The following is a 20202-nucleotide window of genomic DNA, read 5'->3' as shown; positions in this document are numbered from 1 at the left end:
AATAACAGTACAAATCTAACCGCTGCACCCTTGCAGGTCAGACTCATCCAAAGACAGTTTTCATTGTAAGTCTAGCGACAGTTTACAGTTTTCAATGATTCAGTGAGAGGAAAAGCACAAAGATAATTGAAGGGGACTAAATTTAATTGCATTTCAATAATTCATTTTAAAATAATCAGTGAGTGTTAAAACAATCCATAAATAAGAATAATACTGCAAACTTCTAAACAAATGACCAATTATTAATATATTAATTAATTATTTTGCGGTTATAGAAAGGTAATGAGGCTACCCATTTTTTTGTCAGATTTTGTAACTTCAGCTCTTTAAATACAGCATATCAAAATATTTACACCAAATTATATATTTGGCTATATCGTGACCACTTCTGGTTAATTGAAAACCATGACATTTAGTCATTTATTTATTTATTGTAAAATTCTGTATCATTTACTCACTGGATGGAATCATATCATGTGCATGTGTGTGTGTGGGAGGGGGGTCTTGTTTTTGTTACAAAGTGGGGCCAACATTCTGGGATTTCACAGAGTTGTGGTGCCCACCCGACCATGTGGGGCCATTTTGCTGGGCCCCACAATTTTAGACTTCTTTTTGAGGGTCAAGACTTGGTTTGAGAGTTTAGGTTTGAATTGGGTTATGGTTGAAGTTATGGTAAGGAATGGCGGTAGGCAATCATTTTTGATGGTTGGGGTTAGGGGAAGGGGCTAGGAAATGCATTATGTCAATGAGATGGCTCCACAAAGATAGTAAAACAAACCTGTGTGTGTGTGTGTGTGTGTGTGTGTGTGTGTGTGTGTGTGTTTTCTACCAGATGCCATAACTTAGAGAGACCGGGGCTAGTTGTATCACTTTTTATACTTTTATATATTTCTTGAAATCAATACATCATATATAAATTAAATGTATATCAGATGAAAGACCAAATTCTTAGGTATATTTTTTGTATTCATGTCATTTTCATACTTTGTATCAGTGCAGAGTTATAAGCCATCAAATACAGTAGAGGGAGTGAACATGTGACATGTTGCCCCACCAATAGATAAGTCGCCACACCATATGGGGTAAGATGTCACACTGGACTTTGCAAATAATAAAACAAGGACAAAAATGTCCTTTTTCTCCTGTTTTTGTTGTTTGTTAATTGTTTTTATAACGAGGGAAATTGTTTATCATTGATTATCATTGATCTTGAAAATTTACCATATAGAGCAAACTTTAACACAAAACATTATGAAATAGATTATAAAGTCCTTATGAACTGCTGGCATGTAGGTCATAGCTCTCAGCCTCAAATGCCTGTTTTGTAGGGGTATTAGAAAAAATAGATTTGGCAATATATCACGATATTACAACACGCAATTCTCGAATCAATTCGATATGCGGCCGAATCGATTTTTAAACATCAATTTTTTTATGGGAATATTCAATAAAATGTCTTACGGGCTGGTTAGGATTGATGCATTAAGCATGGAAGAATGTTATATTAATGGAACATTAAGCCTTAATATTGTATTTCAGTGCTGTTCAAACATGAAACAGACTGCAACCTGATTTGTTACATGCAGTGGCTCAGTTATAAGCTTGAATTTTCAGATAAATAAATAAATTCTAATACAAATCTTACAGTGTACATGTACAAGTTTACTGATTAGTATTTTCCAAATTTGAGTAAAAAAAAAATCCCAATAATCAATTTATAGATTCGCATCAGGTTTAATCGGTATCGAATCGAATCGTGACCTATGAATTGTGATACGAATCGAAGTACTAGCCAGGTACTAGGCAATTCACATCCCTACTGTTTTTCTTCCCCTCAACTGGAAATTTGAGATTAAATTCAATTTAATAAATAAATAAAGCATTTTGGTTCATAGATGGATGGTTCACCATGAAATTTAAACCAGTCCTAACGAGTGGGCATATTGTAGTTCCAACAACTGGAAAAACAATTTTAAACAACGAAACAAAACCTGGCAAACTAATTTCCTCTGAAGACTAAAACTCTGAAACTAATTTCATCATCTGAAGAACAATTCTGACATAGGTAAACTGAGTTGCCAGAGGTGCATTTTTCATCTGCCCAGTCTTTGCATATGTGACAACAAACCCCAGAATGACTGAGACAAGTTGCCCTAAACTACCATGGTGGCTAATTATTGGTCTAGTTTTAAGTTAGCTTAAAATAGAGCAGTGACTGAGGAATGACAAGATGTCTGAATCTCTCCTCTAACAAGTTCACATGATTTGCTACTAGAATTTGTTTATTTATGACGCCTATTTCAAAATATATTAAGTTGAAAAAAATTACTTTGGGTTGTGCAAAACAGATAACTGGCACTCATGTCAGCTCATAATGTGCTATTCTCTTACACAAGCCCTGACCATTTATACGAAGACAACTAGTATTCCACTTTTTCGTTGCGCCCTCTGGTGGAGAAGAAAATGGCAATGTGACAACTTACCTGTGAACTAGCCACGGTCTTCCTATTTTTGGACAAGGGTGCAATTTCGTGTCAATGGACGCAAATGGCTCTGTTAACCATGGAGAAGAATTCCATTTTAATTTAGGAAGTGGAAGCTCCCTCTGCTGGCTGCTGAAAGACGATACTTGCAATATCGGGACGGTACAAAAATGTAGTACTGTACTATACATGATAATGCACTGAGCTGTAAAATACGCCTCGTCCAAACTAACCGGATTTTTTTTTTAAACGTCTTTTATATCAATGAAAAGAACGGATGTTAGTTAAACACATTATGCACTATTTTCAGGTAAGTAGCAAACACCAAAAACTAATCTAAAAAACAGTAAACAATGTCAACACAGGAACAAAAAATGGCCACGAACAAGCTGAAGTAGTAAAATTGAATAAGGCATGAGGGTTAATACATAGTACACAAACGAGTGGAGAAGAAAAAGTCAAACATCGAGAAGAGTCCTTTTCCTTCCAATTTAAAATATCCGTTTGCACTACCAGCCGCCAGGGGGCGCTGAGCTTTTGCCGGCTAACCGGTTTGCAAGCCACTCGGGCCTTTGTTGACGTTCTTCCGGCGCTCTAGTCGCCTCGCTCCCTCCCGATGCTACCCGGTCGGGCTTGGCTGTGGGAGCGTAATGGCGGTGCACCGGGGACCCTCAACGAAATGGCTCTTCACCCGGGAACAGCTTGAAAACACGCCGTCTCGACGCTGCGGGATCGAGGCTGACAGGGAACTTTCTTACCGACAACAAGCCGCCAACCTAATCCAAGACATCGGCCAGAGGCTCAACGTGTATCCTTTTGAGCCACAGGCTGGCTCAACTGATAACGGGCTCGCTATGTTAGCATTAGCTCATAAAAGTGTTAGCGTTGTATATATTATTCGTACTTGCGATATACATATAAAGGACTCAATCTACATTTTCATTTAACCTTTGGCAAACGGGCAAGTTAAATACACAAAGTGGTCTCTCACCGAACCTACACGCAACTTGCCGGTGACGTCCGGGCCTTAACGTTAGCTTAGCTTTTGTTTTGGGCCTTTCATTGTTAGCGTACACAATGAGGTAACCGACGCAGTATCTGATCACTAGCAGTTAAATCTTCCCGTGGAGTGAAGCGAAAACTTCATGTTTGCAATATTTGGATTGGAAGGCGTGTGTATTTTTTTACGTCTGCACCTGCCAACCACTGAAATCAATGTACAGAAAGTAATGTGTTTCTTTGTAAACCGGTTTCGTATCGTCATCACGTTTTGTCCCCCTTGACTGTGCGCCCAGCTCTCAACTTATCATAAACACCGCAATAGTGTACATGCACAGATTTTATATGATTCATTCTTTCACCAAGTTCCACAGAAATGTAAGTACGGAATACTGATTTTGTTAACATATGATGCGGTACAATAATGACATTAACAGACTGACATTTGTCGTCATAGATTGTCTCCCAAACAACATTGTTCCTGGCAGCTAAAGTTGAGGAGCAGCCCCGGAAACTGGAGCATGTCATTAAAATAGCTCATGCCTGTATAAACCCCCAAGAGCCTGCCCTGGACACTAAAAGCAATGTGAGTATGACATCTGGTTTGCACGTAGCGTGGTGCGCTTGGTTGGTTTTGTCTTCTTGAGGAAAAGGTTAAAGGTGTTATCTTGCTTAGAATCAAACTGTGATTGAAAAACATATCTGCTGAGATTACCATTAAAAAAAAAAACTAAATTCCATCTCAGTTTTCATATTCAGTGACCCTCTTCTACATTGCAGGTGACCTTTGGCACACTGGATTATTATTATTATTTTATTTTATTTTTTTTATCGTCTTGTATGCTAGGGTTGCACTGCTACTGGAAAAGATCCACTCCACCTTGTCATCATGATACCATGTATTGGTATTTTAGAAAATACAGCTACAGTTACTCCCCAGCTCTGTGTCAAAACTGAGTGGTATGTGTGCAAGATGGGGAATTATGGCTACAAACTGTCGCACTTCTTGTGGAACAGCAAGATGCACACGTTTAGGGTTCTACATATGAGATGGCCTAGGGCCACTGCACGACAGTGTTAAGCAACCTGGACTGTGCCGAAATGCCAAATTTCATAAATAAATACGATTGAATTAGCACTTTCTTGCGTTTTTTAATATCATTACTATACAGAGCCAGTGCCGGTGGCCACCACGCAAAAAGGCTTAATGTAGGACACTGCCCAAACATTATTTTATTATGATTCTGATTACTATTGCATTTGTGTAGTAAGAATTAAGCAAAATAAGTCATCAGTGGTGAGGCAGTGCCAATTTAGTAGAAAATATTATCAGTCAGTGACCAAAATATGTGAAGTAATGTCTCGATTATCGTAGCGCCTTGCCTTACATTTGAGGAAGCAATCGCTAAAGTTTGTTTGAAAAAAAACAAACACATGCACTAAATGTTCAATTGACTGATTTTACAAGTCACTGTTGTGCTGTTGTCACTTTTGAAATTAAAATACTCCAAAGTGTTCCAAAACACATGTCCACTAGTAACAACAGGCCCACTACAACTATCATCACATGAACGTTGCCCACCCGCTGCCCATTGGGTGGGCACGGCTTTAGCTAATTTCTGTCTTTGTAACAATGAACATTAATGTTGTTGTAGCAGTCGTTTGGGAAATGAACATAATTGTCGTACTGTTCGTTGCCTGAAAACGTAATCATCGTGCCTGGCCGTTGTATAGGTTGTCACTTGATGAGCAAACTTGCAAATAGATGGGTGTGTTTTACATAGCTCCTCTTTTTTGTCAACCAATCACCCTGTAATGCAAGGGAAGATGTTGTCTTGTTTTTGTGGTTCCTGTATGGACAAATATGTGTCGTACAACTGAAATTGAAACGTTGCAGCTTGATGGAAAGACAGGCATTTTTGTGCCATCCCAGCTCTTGTGTGGATGTGATTTTCAGCCTTTTGTCTTTTCACTCCAGTACACAAATCGTGAAACATTATAGAAAGATTGAGGGGAGTGACATTTTGTTGGCATTTATGTCATGGTGCGACAATTCCATTCCGCTGCGAGCCGGGACAGGGGCTGTGCTAAGTGGAGGTGCATCAGCAGTCGTTACTGGCCCGACGGGGGTGCGTCAGGGCTACAAAGGCTGGCGCTAACGATTGCAAAGCACGCGACCCCCAGGAGACATTCGGGGCCGCAAGGTGTGTCCAAAATGTCGAAGATCAAATGTGTCCTGCAATTCACATGACCAAGTCTGGCTTTCCCCAGCGTTTTATTAGCCCACCACCCCCACCCCCATGGCTACAAAAATTACATTACATTATAATTACATTAGAGTATTTCCTCATTCAAACACAGCATTTTGATTACATGTGCCAATCTACCAATCAGTAGTGTATTTCTTGTAATGTGGACACATGGGATACGAAACCAATCACAAGTATACTAGAAGAAGGAAAGTGGCGAGGGCGCTGTCAGCCCAGATAAGCGACACGCCTATGTATAATTGACCCAGAAGTATATTTTGGCACAAAGGCTCATTACTTTTATAGTGAGAGCTGTGAGACAAGACCATGACAATATCAAGGCACTTTTAATACTGCGATATTGTGATATCGTAAATACGGTGGCATCCTTATGTATTAGTATGTCAACAAGTATGCACCAATCCACCTCTTAGCTAAATCATGCGCTGTCATCACTGGAAAATACAAGCTTGCTCGCTCTCTTTCTCTGTCTCTCTCTCATTTATGCACACACACATCAGCATTAAGCGTTATAAATAGGTATGCCATGGCAGGCATTGTAAATGGTAAAATAAACACATGGCATAACTTTAGAAGAGTTTGTAAGCAGCAAGTGTGGGTACGTATGTACAAGCCATGGCAAAAATAATAAAATCACTGTTCCTGGAGTAGTATTATTTGTTGCTTTATGTTTAGTTTTGCACAAAAAGGCAAATCATGATGTACAATAAAGTTTTTACAGAATGTGCCTGCAGTCTGAAACCCTTTCCACAGAGTGGAGAATGATGAATGATTTCTTGCACTTTTTTTTTTTTTAAATAATGTTTTTATTTAAGAAGAATATATCCATATTTTTTCATCTGAAAATCTTGAGGTCGGACAACTCATCTGTAAACTGAATATCAAGTTGTGCCTTCACGTAGTCCTAGTAACAAGTTGACCAGTACTGGGGTCTACTAGAAGACCTGCAGTAAAATAGATGAAAAGGCAGAGAAGATCCCCAACTTATTTCTACTAATAGTCGTCGTTCTCACAGAGCATAAAGAATGCAGAACTGTGCCAGCGAGTCTTTCATTTCCTCAAAGTAATATTATCTATTTTCTCCCAGGCGCTGAGGGATACTTTAAAAAGTGTTTTAATAAGTTATTAAAGCATGTGGCGGGGCTAAATCTATTTTGAAACATGTTCTCTGTAATAGTTTTGCACTGTTGAGGAGTTTTATCTTCTGTGTGTGTCTGTGATTACCGTCATTCCCATCAGAGAATCAATATCCGCAATTTCCCACAACATATAGACAGTTGATAGTTGAGGGGAATTTATGATGTGTGGTCTGATGCCTTATTGTTTTCCAGGCATTCCATCAGCTGTCACAAGAGCTCGGAGGACTGGAAACCATCGTCCTGCAAACCCTGGGTAAGCTCAAAGCGCCATCACTGCTTTTCACGCATTCACATTTGCGTTAACTGATAAATTAATCACAAAAAAATATCGCATTAATCATGAATTAACGCAAATTAATTGCACTTTTAATTTTGTCCATAGATGATCCTTTAGCATGACAGCGGATGGCTACGTTTAAGGTAGCACAGGTTGTGTTTGAGCAATAAACATAATTACATGCATTAAAGTAAAGCATTTAATAAATGTTTGCGTATCATATTTAGAATATTTGTTCGTACCAAAATACTGGGGTCATTTTTTTTCCATTTTAAATTATGCAAGTAATTAACTGATTAGAAAAAGAGCAGGTTGAGCATGTGCAGTGGATCAAAAAATGTTGACGACATCCTCATAACATTAAATGTCAAAATAATTAACACATAACCCGGTGCTCTTCAAATTTGGCGGGGGGAAATGTTGATTTAAAAAAAAAAAAAGCCTTTTTTTGTTAAGCAAGTAATCGTGATTAATCAAAATTCTAAGATGTGATTAATCTGATTAAAAAATGTAATAGTTTGACAGCTCTATAAGCTACACACATTAGCGTGTTGTGTTGTTGCTCAGTTACGGCCGACAGTAACTGTGGCATTAAAGAGTTGTTGTTAGTTCACTGCTTGGCTTAATCATTCCACAAACGCTACAGTATTAATGCTTTGACTGCACTGGGCATAGTAGAGATTTCTCTGAAAACTTAAAAGTTAAAAAAATATAAAATAAAAATTTGTGATGGAAGGAGGGTGTTCTTTTCCTTGGAAACTTCATTGCACTGTCTGTAATAAAACTGTTGGCGTGCATTGCCGAAAAGCTCTATTTTTGTTTCATCAGTCTACAGAAGATTTTCCCAAAAGAATTGTGGTTTGTCCAGGTACTCCTTGGCAAAGGTTAGCCATTCTTTTTTATGTCTGTCTCAAGAATGGTCTTCGCCCATGAAGCCCTATTTTTGGCTCAGTGTGTGGCGTATGGTGCTTCTTGAAACCATGATCCCAGGCCGTTCCAGGTTGGCTTTCAGGTCTATGGATGTTTAACGTGGTGTTTTTTCCACCATTCGCACCAACCGCTGAAGACTTCTGTCATCAATTTCTCTTGCCCCCCGCCCCCCATCCATGGGGGTTCTTGACAGTGCTCGTCAAACCTCTTAACAACATTACGCGCTGCTGAAACAGGGCTACCAAAATCTTTGGATCATTTCTGATATCCTTGGTTTTGATGATTGTTACAAAAGAAAAGGGGATAACAGGTGGCTTTTTAACACATCAAAGTCATCATTCATTGGTTAATTCATGTCAATTGAGAACAGACAATTTAGAACCGGGAATTCTCATTTGTGATTTACCAAAGGTGAGTCACAATGTGTTTCTATACTGATTTACAGGAAAGGGTGCCAATACCAGTGACAGAGGACGTTTAAGGATTTCTATTTTTAATGCCCATTGTTTATTGTTTTAAATTGTTTTTTAATCATTTGGTCTTTCCGTTAAAATAAGTTCTCCATAAAAATAAAATGTTTTAGTTAACATTTTTTTTTCAGAAGATATACCACTATTATACTTTACCTTCATGCGTGCCAATAATGGTGAGCAGGACTGTAACTTTCAAGCACAACTGTCTATTGATGATGCAGATCACTCATTCTCTTGAATGGCAAGATGGACACAACTCGAGTACATCTGTACCACAAGCTTCGCTATTTTATACTCAGGTTTATCTGAAATTATAAATATGGTTAAAGGGAAACTCCAGCCCTGATGGCCCATTTTTCACTCATAAACTCTCTATGTATTTTTTCATAAAACTCGCAAAAAAAAAAATGCCCCTTTTGTAATAGCCAGTATAGTTAGCAATCTCGTGAGACATCTCGTGGGATTTGTGTCTCATATCATGGCATTTTTGCCTGGTAATTCAACGTGGATGCCCATGGATAGCATTTCCATAGTGCTCGGTGAAGGCGGACATCTTTTTCTTTGCAAACGCAAACCAGGACCGTTTCTTAATATGCATTCTTGTCCATACTTATGTCCTTGTGATTTTTTGAAACGTCATCAGTTGCGGCCCAAGTAGTACAGTATTGCTCCAATTGCAAGTACGCAAAAAGCCATTAGGGTCGAGCAAACGGACGGAATACCCGGATTGTATGCTTCCTGGTTCTGACGCATTACCGTAACTGTGTAGCACGTGACTAGATTTTATATAATTATGAGTAATATATTAAAGAAGTATTATTTGAAATTATGCATGGGATCTATCCAATTTAGGATCAAATGGGGGGGGGGGGGAGTTCTGGAAAGACACCGATGTGAGTTGCAGGTTTTTTATCTGATTCTCCTGAAATTGTGGTACATCTATAAAAAAAAAAAATGAATATATCGTAAATCATATTTAATATATATTAACATATTTATATATAATATTGTAAATTGCAGTTGTTAAACTAAGTTGTGTAAAAAAGGACTAGATTTAATAAAGTTGTACTTAACACGTTAAATATTTATTATTTACGCTCATAAAAGGGGAGGAATACTGTACTTAGAAACTTGATGCTGGTGAGGGGCAGCAATGCACAGGCCGTGCCTAGTCTGCCGGAAATGAAAGAAGAACAACAAATGTGATGCTCCTCCGCTACCATTTGTTCTTGAAGTACGAAATGCATCTTGGGATATTTTGTCAGCCAAGCCTTCACCAAGCGCCAACCGATGGATCCTTGGTTTAAGATAGCAAAAAGAACGACATCCGGAAATTCTGTGTGGTCTTTGCTTATGCATACTTCCGGTTGGAAGAGTACTTGGGGCGCCACTGATGGCGTCTCACCAAATCACAAGGACGTAAGTAAGGTTTTTAACCAATGTATGTTGTACAAACATTTTGAAACATCAACTTAGTAGTACAAATTCATTGAAAGCTAGTCACATGATTAAACTGTGATGAATTGCCGAAATACGCCAGCGAGATACACGTGCATGTCAAGTACATTCTTGAGACCGGGCTTACCAAGACCTGACTCATTCCCTCACAAGAACGTACTCTGTCTTCTTGTTATTGAGAAACAGTCCAGAAGTACATTGGCTGAAACCGGAAATATGCCATCGGAAACCTGAAGTGCTTTTAGCAATAATACTTTTCCTTTAAACATGAATAAAATTTGTAATTATCCCTCCAAACAATTATTAAACCTTTTTTAATGCTAAATAAGTATTTTTAAGCTTATTGTTTTAAGCCAAAAACCTTAAGGCTGTTAACACAACTAGAAATACGGTACAATACAGCTATTCTTATTATTAAGTTTACTAAGACTACGTTCACATTGCAGATCTTAATGCGTATGGTCTACTACATAAATGACCCATCTGCGTGTCTAAGTTCCTAATATCACCACCACGTGTCATCTTTATACTTCATGTTTCAAGTGGGTTTAAATTAAAGTCAAATATAAAGTCACAACTGTTACTCAAATCAACTTTGCTGATTCACGTACGTCTCCCGAGCCGTGGGGAATTCGCGTCAAGCATAAATCAAGCTTAGAGATGCAATATGGAACTTTTCCCCAAAAAATAACTACAATAAGCTTTTTGTTTGTCTGCGGCTGTGACGTAATGTGCGTAGTGTGTATGTGAAGAACGTTATGTGCAGTTTCATTTTTCGTCAGCAGCTGGCAGTAGCGATTCAAAATGGAATATTCTATGTTCAGTAGCTTTAACGCCCCCCACCAGAGGGGCGCGCATATTGTACATACTGTTGATGATGTCGAGGTCGGATATATGCGAGCTGGCCGTTCAGACTGCGGTCACATTGCAAAAATTTGGATACGTATTCAATCTAGGACCACATATGAAAGTGACCCAGGTGGGATATGAAAAAATTTGAATTGAGCCGTTCAGACTGACATAAAAAAAACTCAGATACAGGTTGCATTTGGGCAAAAAAATCCGATCTGTGTCACATATGTGTTTAGAAGGTTGGGAACTGTGTGATGGGTTAATTATAGCTCAGTAGATGTATAACTCGCTCACAAAAGTTTATGTATGTATGTATTTATTTTTATGACCTCTACTTTGCGGAAATTCACCTATGGTGGAAGGGCGTGGAAAGTATCACCCGCGAAAAGTGAGGGAACACTACATACTGTATTTCAATGGCTTGGCAGTTAGCAGTGCACGGCTGGCGGCTTTGTGTAGCTCGCTTAAAATTCAATGTGGATGTTGTGTGTGTGTTTTCTCTGCAACAAATCCAACTTTCATGTTTTGATGTCTCTCCCTTCACTGTCGTTTTCAGGTTTTGAAATAACAATAGATCATCCACACACTGATGTTGTGAGGTGCTCCCAGCTAGTACGAGGTAAAAATATTTTTAACGAACGATTGAGTGTTGTAAAGGTGATATTTTTCTTAGCGCAGGTGCAATTTGGGAACCACGTTTGTCTTCTACAATTGCATGAATTGTGAGTTAAAACATATCAGGGGTGTCACAGGTTCTCTAGATTCAAAGCGCCTTTTGCACACCTTTTGGTAGGAAGACACTCACAGCTGCATTGGATCAATATTTTCAGGCTTACGAACAGTGGTAGTCCGACGCTCTGGCCTGCACCAAAGTAAAACAGTTTGATGGGCACATTTGGTCTGGTTTGTTTGATCTTCTCATAAATGTACTCATCAATGCAAGACCTGATTGAAGTTTTCCAAATGAAAATACAATCTGTTGTTTTGAATTAATTTTGTATTTAATAGGCTAAATGATATGAAAGGTTCCTGAAAAATGTTTAAATTGTAAGCACGGGGCTCACATTTTTTTTCCTGTTAAAAGTGACTGGCTGGCGGGCTCCTGTCCTTTGTGTTGGGTTCACTTTTGAGCTCAAGTGAACGTTACGGTACTCGAGTTTGCTGACAAGTGGACCAAGACCTCCATTTATGCGGTTCGGGCCCACTTGTTTGCATTTGGGTGACAGCGTTCACACTCAACTAAATGAAGCACACGAGCAGAGCAGTCGCAGCAGAGGCAATGAAAGTGAAACCGTGACACCCCAAAGAGCTTGACTGTATTGTAGCAACCCATTAACTGGCTTCTAAAACCAACTTTCTCCTTCCTTTTGCAGCAAGCAAGGATTTGGCACAGACTTCCTATTTCATGGCTACCAACAGGTTATTATCCTGTTCCCATTATTGCACTTTAATGACACACTATAGCTTCATGTCCTGCAGGACGCCTTCCTGTGTCCATCACCCTGTGTGCAACTGGACCCTGGGCATGCAGAACCGGCCAGGCTGCTGTATTGTACAAGGGCTTTGGCACAGAGGGGTTGAATGCACAGCGTGGAACGTAGTGGTGTCCTTTACCTCTCACCGTTGTTTGGTACACAGTGCACAGGTCAAAAACACTCAGATGGTAGCCTGAGTAGAGTTTTCACAAGTACTATAGCCTCCTTTTTGAGGCACGTAGTCTTTTTTTTTGTACCCACCAAACTATACTGCAAACTGAATGTGACTTCCAGTAGGGGATATGAATGTCTCGGAAGGTCATTCATGTCCTCACTTTGGTTCTTTTAAGCAGCTCCAAGATGACAAAACTGGTTTCATGGTGCACGCACAAAATGGATGTTGCAGGAAGTCGGCCCTGTTAGACTTAGTTTTCATTTTAGGCCATGTAGCAAATCACTCAAGGATCAAATGTTGTCTAGTCACTATGAGGTCATATGTCAATCCTTCTTTGTACAAAACCAAACTCTTGCTTGGCTTGTGCTCATACACATGGCACTGGACTGTCTCAAATTAATTGTGATGGTTCCACTGTTCCTCATGCATGATAGGATAAGATCCATGCTTGTGTTTATCTGCACAATAGACCCCGATGACAAATATGAAAGGTGATTCCCTGACTCTTTGTCTTTGTATAGCATTGTTTGCAGGAGTATTCAGCACAATGTGCAGGCGTCCTTATTTTGCTTATGATGACATTCACACAAATGAAATGCGCCCCCCACTAACTGAGGGTCGTGCACACAGGCAAGATGCAAATTCTTTTTTGCACGATTTGCACAAAACCACGCTTTTAGCAAGGCTTCCATAAAGTAGTATTTTTGTTTTTCTTTTTGTTTTAACAGAAATTTGCCTCCCATCAGTCATAGTGATAGCTGCTAACTGGTAGCAGTGTACCAGGAACTCGTGCACTGACAAATGTTGTGCATTGTTTGGAACGCTTACGAGGATTACAATTATTCATTTTTTAATGCGTTAATTTATTTATATTTAATTAAGGAGTATGTGTCACCCTTTAGTAAGTGCCTGTTACATGTTGTTAATGTTGACCCTTGTTTCTCTTCACATATGCCTGCTGAGTTACCTATTACAGCTAAGTTATCTATGACAACAGGTGGTCCTTGTCCTCAGTCCTACTGGTTTCGATTTTTTCCCGCTTTCTGGTCCAATATCTTTTTCTTTGCATCCACCATATCAAATCTTTTTTTCGTCACCTGAGCCGCAGTGTGAACCTCAAGTGGCACTGACTGCATTGACCGCCTCTGTGATCGAGGCCCAGGCACGTTTTTCACACACACTTTCCATTAGTGTTGTTTTTCTTGCCGCCACCTCTGACACAATCAAATCCATTACCCTCCGTTGTAGAATTTCTCACTTTAAGTTGTTGGGCCAATCCTCGCCAATCTCATTTTGAAGCGTCAAAAATTTGTCCTTATAGGGAATTCGGACCGTGGTTTATGCAGATTGCATTCTGATTCACTAGCACGCTTAATGGTGAGAACAAAACTGGCCGGTGCGGACGTGTCATGAATCCGACAGGGATTTTGCGTATACCTACACTTAATTTCTACACTTTTATTAGTGAATGAGGCCCAATTTGACTTCCCAGGGAGTCGTTGGGTCTGTTTCCCAGTTTGAAGGTTCCCAATGCTTTGCTGACAGGACGTTTGCAGTGGAGTTTGGGATTGTGGGTGTAGGGGTTCCCATAGAAAGCTTCATTTCTGTTGTTTCTCAGCCTTACATTCCATTTGACCCTGTAGTGATCTAGACATTTAATGAATAAGCTGGTTGAGCTCCACCCACTTTTTTAAATTCAGAATTTAAAAGCACAAAGGTACTGATTGACATTTAGCAAAATATGTTAGTGTTTTAGATGAGGGCTTGTGTATGTGTTTTAGAAGTATTACCATAGTATTCCAAATAAAGCCATTTTCCATCAAACAGTACAGTTTAGTTCACTTCAGTACTTACTTTTTTTTTTAACCGCCCTATTATTAAAAATTGTAAATACTTTCAACCTGCACCTCCACGCTATTGTCAAGATATTAAATGTGTTTGGAATGTTTGTATAGCGTGGAGCTAGACGTAAATCTTTTGGTTGATTGGCGTAGATGCAAGCCTGTACTGACTTTGTCAAACTGAAGTGTTCTGCTTGGTGGAAACTTTGACTGGACGTGTGCGCCTTTAAAAGCGCTCAGCTGACCTGTTTGTCTTTGTCCCGCTGTTGTCGTCTTTCCTGACAGTTTGCACCTCACCACATTCTGCCTGCAGTATCGGCCCACCGTGGTCGCCTGCGTCTGCATCCACCTTGCCTGCAAGTGGTCCAACTGGGAGATCCCCGTGTCGACCGACGGCAAGCACTGGTGGGAGTACGTGGACCGCACGGTGACGCTGCAGCTGCTGGACGGTGAGGGGGCCGCTCCGTCCTGGGACTGGCGTGTCCTGGAGTCGGCCCCTCATGCCACTCTCTGTGTTTGCAGAGCTCACGCACGAGTTTCTTCAGATCCTGGAGAAGACGCCCAGCAGGCTGAAGAGGATACGTAACTGGAGGGTATGCGGACATGGCGCCTTCGCCGGATCTTTTGCTCCACACGTCATGTTGAATTGTTGTTTGCTTTCAGGCCATTCAAGCTGCTAAGAAGCCAAAGACGGAAGGTTCCGCTGTCGACAGTGCGTTCCAGGGGGCATCGTTAGACAGCCTCTCCGGTGTCGCCGGCTCCTTCTTCCCTTCCACCTCAGCGTTGGACTCTGCAGAGATGTCCCTCGGCGCCATGACGGGCTCATATGCCTCCTACCAGCCACTCAGTGACCCTTTCTCGCAACCCCCCCATTCGGATTTCACCATGTTGAAACACGAACACAAAACTGCCGGCAGCTCTGCTAGTAAAGGCCAGCAGCTCGCTGCAAACGCCGCACCTTTTTTGCGGCCGCAGAAAGTCTTAACTCTGGAAAAGTACCGAGAGAAACAGGCGGCGGAGCAGGCTCTGCAGAACGGCATCAAAGAGGAGGCCGGCACAGACGTGTACACGCCGCCTCCCGCCACCTCCTCGCACCATCACAAGAAGCGCGGTCAGACGCTGCCGGGCGGCCAGTCGGGCGACGGCAAGCGCGAGAAATCCAGCTCCAAAAAGACTCGGGCACCCGCTTCTTTTGCCGAGAACGGCTCGGCCACCAGCGAGGAGCTCAAGATGAGGATCAAAGTTTCGTCGGAGCGCCACGGCGGCTCCGATCAGGGAAAAGACAAGCACAAGGAGCACGCCAGTCACCGCCACTCTAAACACAGCCACTCCCACCCGTATTCCCTCAGCGCCAATTGCCGGCTGGACGCCGCCTCGGCGTCGCAGCGACCTCTCGGTAGCCACGGCGGTGACGGTGGCTCAGGCTCCTCCCGAAAGAGGCCTCACCCCGATGGAGGCCACCATCAGCACCACCACCACTCGACCAAGAGCGGCAGGAGCTCCAAGGCGGCCATCAGCTCCGCCCACTACTCGGAGAGCGGCCACAGGGTGATGGAGCACCACGGACACGACGGTACCAACGGCTTGCTGACGGCTAACGGCCAGCACACTGACTACAAAGACACTTTCGACATGCTGGACTCTTTACTAAGTGCCCAAGGAATGAACTTATAACCTCCAGTGTTGTCCACACTACACTTTTACCACATTGAATAGACTTTGAAAGAAAAAAGAAGAGATTTTATTTGTCTTAAGTTATATGGATTTCTCATCGCCCACACTGCTGATGATTTTTGTGAAGCTGTCCGATGGAACAGCATTATGCATCAAGCAGTATGCAACAAAGACGTGTTCAATTTTAAATTTTCTTTTCATTTCATTTTAATGTGCATGTGTGAAGTTTTAAAGCAAAGGGAAGCCGCATAGCGAGTGCTTGCAGCCATCACAGCAGTTTACACAGTTAATTTATGTTTTATTCCAATGTTCCACTAAAAATCTCAGGTCATGAACTTTTTTAATATAAGAACAAATCTTTGGGTTTTACTACCTGCTTGCGTGGAGACTCATCGCCTCATCCGATATGAAGACACCAGAACCTTGGTACCTCCCTGGGGCACAGTCTGCTGTTTTTCGTTGTTGTTTTAGTTACTTTGTCCCTTGCAATCGCCCAAAAGCAGCACATGAGCTCCACAGGCAGACCCATTTTTAGATCCGCACTTGAAGACGATGTGACATCTGTGAAAAGTGCATTTCTGGTCTTCGACTGAAATTGCAAGAGGCCTTTTGATTGTACTGCGAGTCGCACCAACCTCCATGGGTTGTGATGCATGTAATTGTCCGAAAATACAATGTCTGTTACAAGATGGTGTAAATAGGACTGCAGTTCACATTTGCAGTTGCTGGTCAATGCCTTTGATGTCTCTTCAAATCTAAAGCAGACAATTCTCTTCAATCTGTGTATTGGGAACCCAAATAAAGGTGTTAAAGTGACTCATTTTGTTCACTGCGCCTTTGATACTTGAAATGAGGTGAACGGTGTTGTGCTTACACCGAACATAAGCGCTTCAATTCACATTCTAAATGCATGCCTCACTGTGTATATTTTAAGCCCCTCGTTTTTGGCCCCGGCAAAAGTGAATGTGAGAGCAAATGCCAAATCATGCAGATGGTTTAATCCTGGCCTCATAACGTTGGATTTACTCCCCATTGAATTTAAGCCCCTGCTTGCTTGCACATGGAAGATAAAGCAACCTTTTTTTCTCACCAGCTGCCTGTACACTTTCCAACAATTTCCCCCGCACCATTGACAGGTTGATGAACATCAAGAAATCAGGAAATGTTGAAAAATCTGGTTGTCAGTGCCAATGACTCAAATTTATGGCAAAACGTGAATTAGGCCATTAACACTGATGATACTGGCCACCTCTGCTAAAATGAGCAACATCCGTAGTAAAATAAATCATTCAATTATACTCCTGAAATGAAATTAATAGTATTTGATTCAGGCTTTTTTTGTTTTGTTTTTTTAGGGAATGTGATGTACAGTTGATGACTTTAGCGCTGGTCCAGTTCAGCAACCTGAGCTGATTTGTAGGTGGAAAACTTAAAATACAGAGGGGGAAAAAAACACCTACAGCTTTATATATATACACTTATATGTCTAATATCAAGTGTGGCTTGGGAGATAATGGTGGGACTTTTTTTTGTACAAAGATGTGATCTATCTGGACTTTTGTGGCACACTGGTGGGTGGCTGAGGTGGTGTATTTTCAGCGAGCAAGCACCAGGCGAATTTGACGCCCACTTCCTGCTAAAGAGATATACAAACTACAGAGAAAGAAGAGAAGGCCACCTGTAAACAACTTAATCCAAGGTTTGATTACAGCGCAATGGAAATACTTGACTCAAATGAAGACAATCACAATTGCTGTATTTAAAGTATTTCACAAAAGTGAACACACCCCTCACGTTTCTATAGATATCCAATTCTATCTTTTCATGGGACAACAATGAAGAAAAGACACTGACACAATGAAAGGTAGTCACTAGTCAGTTTACAGCTTTCCCTCAAAATAGAACCATTAATAACTAAACCCCTGGCAACAAAAGTGAGTACACCCCTAAGTGAAAATACCTAAACTATCAATATTTTGTGTGGTCACCATCACTTTTGCAGCACTGCATTAACTCTTGGACATGGAGTTCACCAGAGCTTCACAGGTTGCCACTTGAATCCTCTTCCCTGTTCTTCATGATGACATCACGGAGCTTGGGCATATTCAAGACCTGACGCTCCTCCACTTTTCGAATTTTGACCTGGGTGAAGAAATTAACTAACAAAATGATTTCTAAATAGCTACTTTTCAACCTGAATACATTATAAGATATTTTAGTGTTTTTTTGTGCAAATATTCTTGTCTAGTAACTGAGCGACCTTGTGTCGCGTGAGTCGTGACAACCTCTTCTAGAAATACCGTTCGTAACATTATCAACAACAATATCGTCGTCGTAAATTGAGGACCATATAGGCTACAGTGTGACCTGTCCTCCATTGTACAATTCTCGAACCACAAGCCATGTCGCGCTGTATCCACTAGAGAGCAGTGTTGTTTTTGGCTCTGATTTCCCGCTACCGGGCGGCTTGTGTCCAGTAAAACTCATTTTCTCACTTTCAGAGGAATTTATTTTTGGAGAATTGAGGAGAGGGGGGTGGGGGGTCTACGTTGAATAACCTTGAAAGGCAGGCTGGCTGTTTCTGATGCCATGAATCCAAGGTGCCTCTCTGCACACATTGCGATCCTCGCCCGCGACTAGAAGCATTTGGATGTGATCCATCTAATTAACACATTCTGAGAAGTGTCGTTTCATCAGCGTAGAACAGCAATCATATTCAAATTATAGAAAAAGTATGAACAATTAAAAAGCACCGAAAGCCCATTTTAACTTGAATCTCTTGATACCGTGTTTATGGACTGTCAATAAAGTGAGACGCTGGTTTAAAATCTCCTCTTTTTTTTCTTTTCATTTTTTTTTTTTTAAATTGAATGTCCTTGAATGGTGCGCACATTGTTTAGACGTGTATAGTTTTAATTTTCTACTTATAACAGCCATTTATTTAAAAAATACATAAATAAAATAAATGCTTAGCTTCTGATTGTTATTAAAAATTTTGTCAGATTTCTTTGACAACCTGATTAAAAAATTATAATATTGTGGGATCGTGTTTGTCATGGGAAGCCCAGGCAGCAGCTGTCATTTAAAAGGAAACCGACAGAAATAAATGGACAAATACATAAATAACCACACAGCGAGAGGGACCAGTCCATAAAATGTCTTGTCCCCAGTCATCAATAATTGACCATCTTGAACATTTGAGCTAATTATGGTGCTCCAGTGACCTATTTGAGTGGGGTCCTGTCACATGAAAGCTGGAAGCTGCACAGGGAGTTGACGCTGGTGCCTGTTTAAATCAAACACACACACGCGCGGATGCATGCATAAACATGATGTGCTACAGTAGCTCTCACAAACACATGGTGCCCGTGTGGCTTGTATGGCCTCTTCGCCGGCCCTCTCTGCATTTCATTATTCTGCTGTTCAAGTATACTCTATATTCCGCTGTCACTACCTGACGGAAATGACTTCAGCAGAGACAAATCTCATTCCTGGTTTGATTCAAAAGAGGCAGAAATACAACACAACCTAAGGGACATAGCTGGCTTTTTGTCCCATTCAGCTGCAAAGTCATGCGATATCTGTATGTCTTATCGTCGCGTAACAAAGGGTGATACAGTCCTGAAAAGTTGTTCCTTGTTCGGGAAAGCAGAAAAAAAGCAACAAGCAAAACCAGAATGAAAACAACAGCACCAAGAGTATCTATCACATAACAACATTAACGTTACAGTGGATTTGCAGTATACAGTATGGTGAAGAGATGTAATAGGCTATGTAGTAAATAGGAGTCAGGGCAGAGCCGTGAGCGATGGCAGCGGCTATGCAGTGCCAATCCTCTATGTAAACTAAACTTTAGGTGCAAATGAGAGGACAGTCGGGGAAGATGAAGCGATCACATGTGCTGTGAATAGCAATTAGAGAGTGGCCCCACACCAAGCCACTAATTCCCACAGGCATGTGTCTTGGAAGACATGCGAGTGCATCAATTAACCCTGTTGCGGCTGCCCTTTCTTTTAAAATACGCAGTTTGCCCCACCGGAAGAAAAAAATCATTTTACAACAGAAGTACAAATGGAAACAGACAGTATACAATATTATTCCAATATTTATCAACTTTAACTGTTAAACTTGAAATATGAAGAAAAAAAAAAGGTAG

General features: G+C 40.9%; 1 protein-coding gene across 1 annotated transcript; it reads left to right on the top strand.

Annotated features, from left to right (window-relative positions):
- Positions 1–3080: 3080 nt before the first annotated feature.
- On the top strand, positions 3081–16862 carry LOC144038287 (uncharacterized). The gene is made up of 9 exons (XM_077550650.1): positions 3081–3291; positions 3779–3860; positions 3940–4068; positions 7084–7144; positions 11438–11500; positions 12255–12300; positions 14658–14821; positions 14895–14965; positions 15036–16862. Exons 1-9 carry the CDS (start codon positions 3134–3136, stop codon positions 16044–16046), a joined length of 1785 nt encoding a protein of 594 aa, XP_077406776.1. The 5' UTR covers positions 3081–3133; the 3' UTR covers positions 16047–16862.
- Positions 16863–20202: the final 3340 nt, after the last annotated feature.

Source organism: Vanacampus margaritifer, chromosome 1 (assembly GCF_051991255.1).
Source record: "Vanacampus margaritifer isolate UIUO_Vmar chromosome 1, RoL_Vmar_1.0, whole genome shotgun sequence".
NCBI classification, from domain to species: domain Eukaryota; kingdom Metazoa; phylum Chordata; class Actinopteri; order Syngnathiformes; family Syngnathidae; genus Vanacampus; species Vanacampus margaritifer.
The sequence above is the reverse complement of the archived record's forward strand: the minus strand, read 5'-3'. Positions and strand labels throughout refer to the sequence as shown.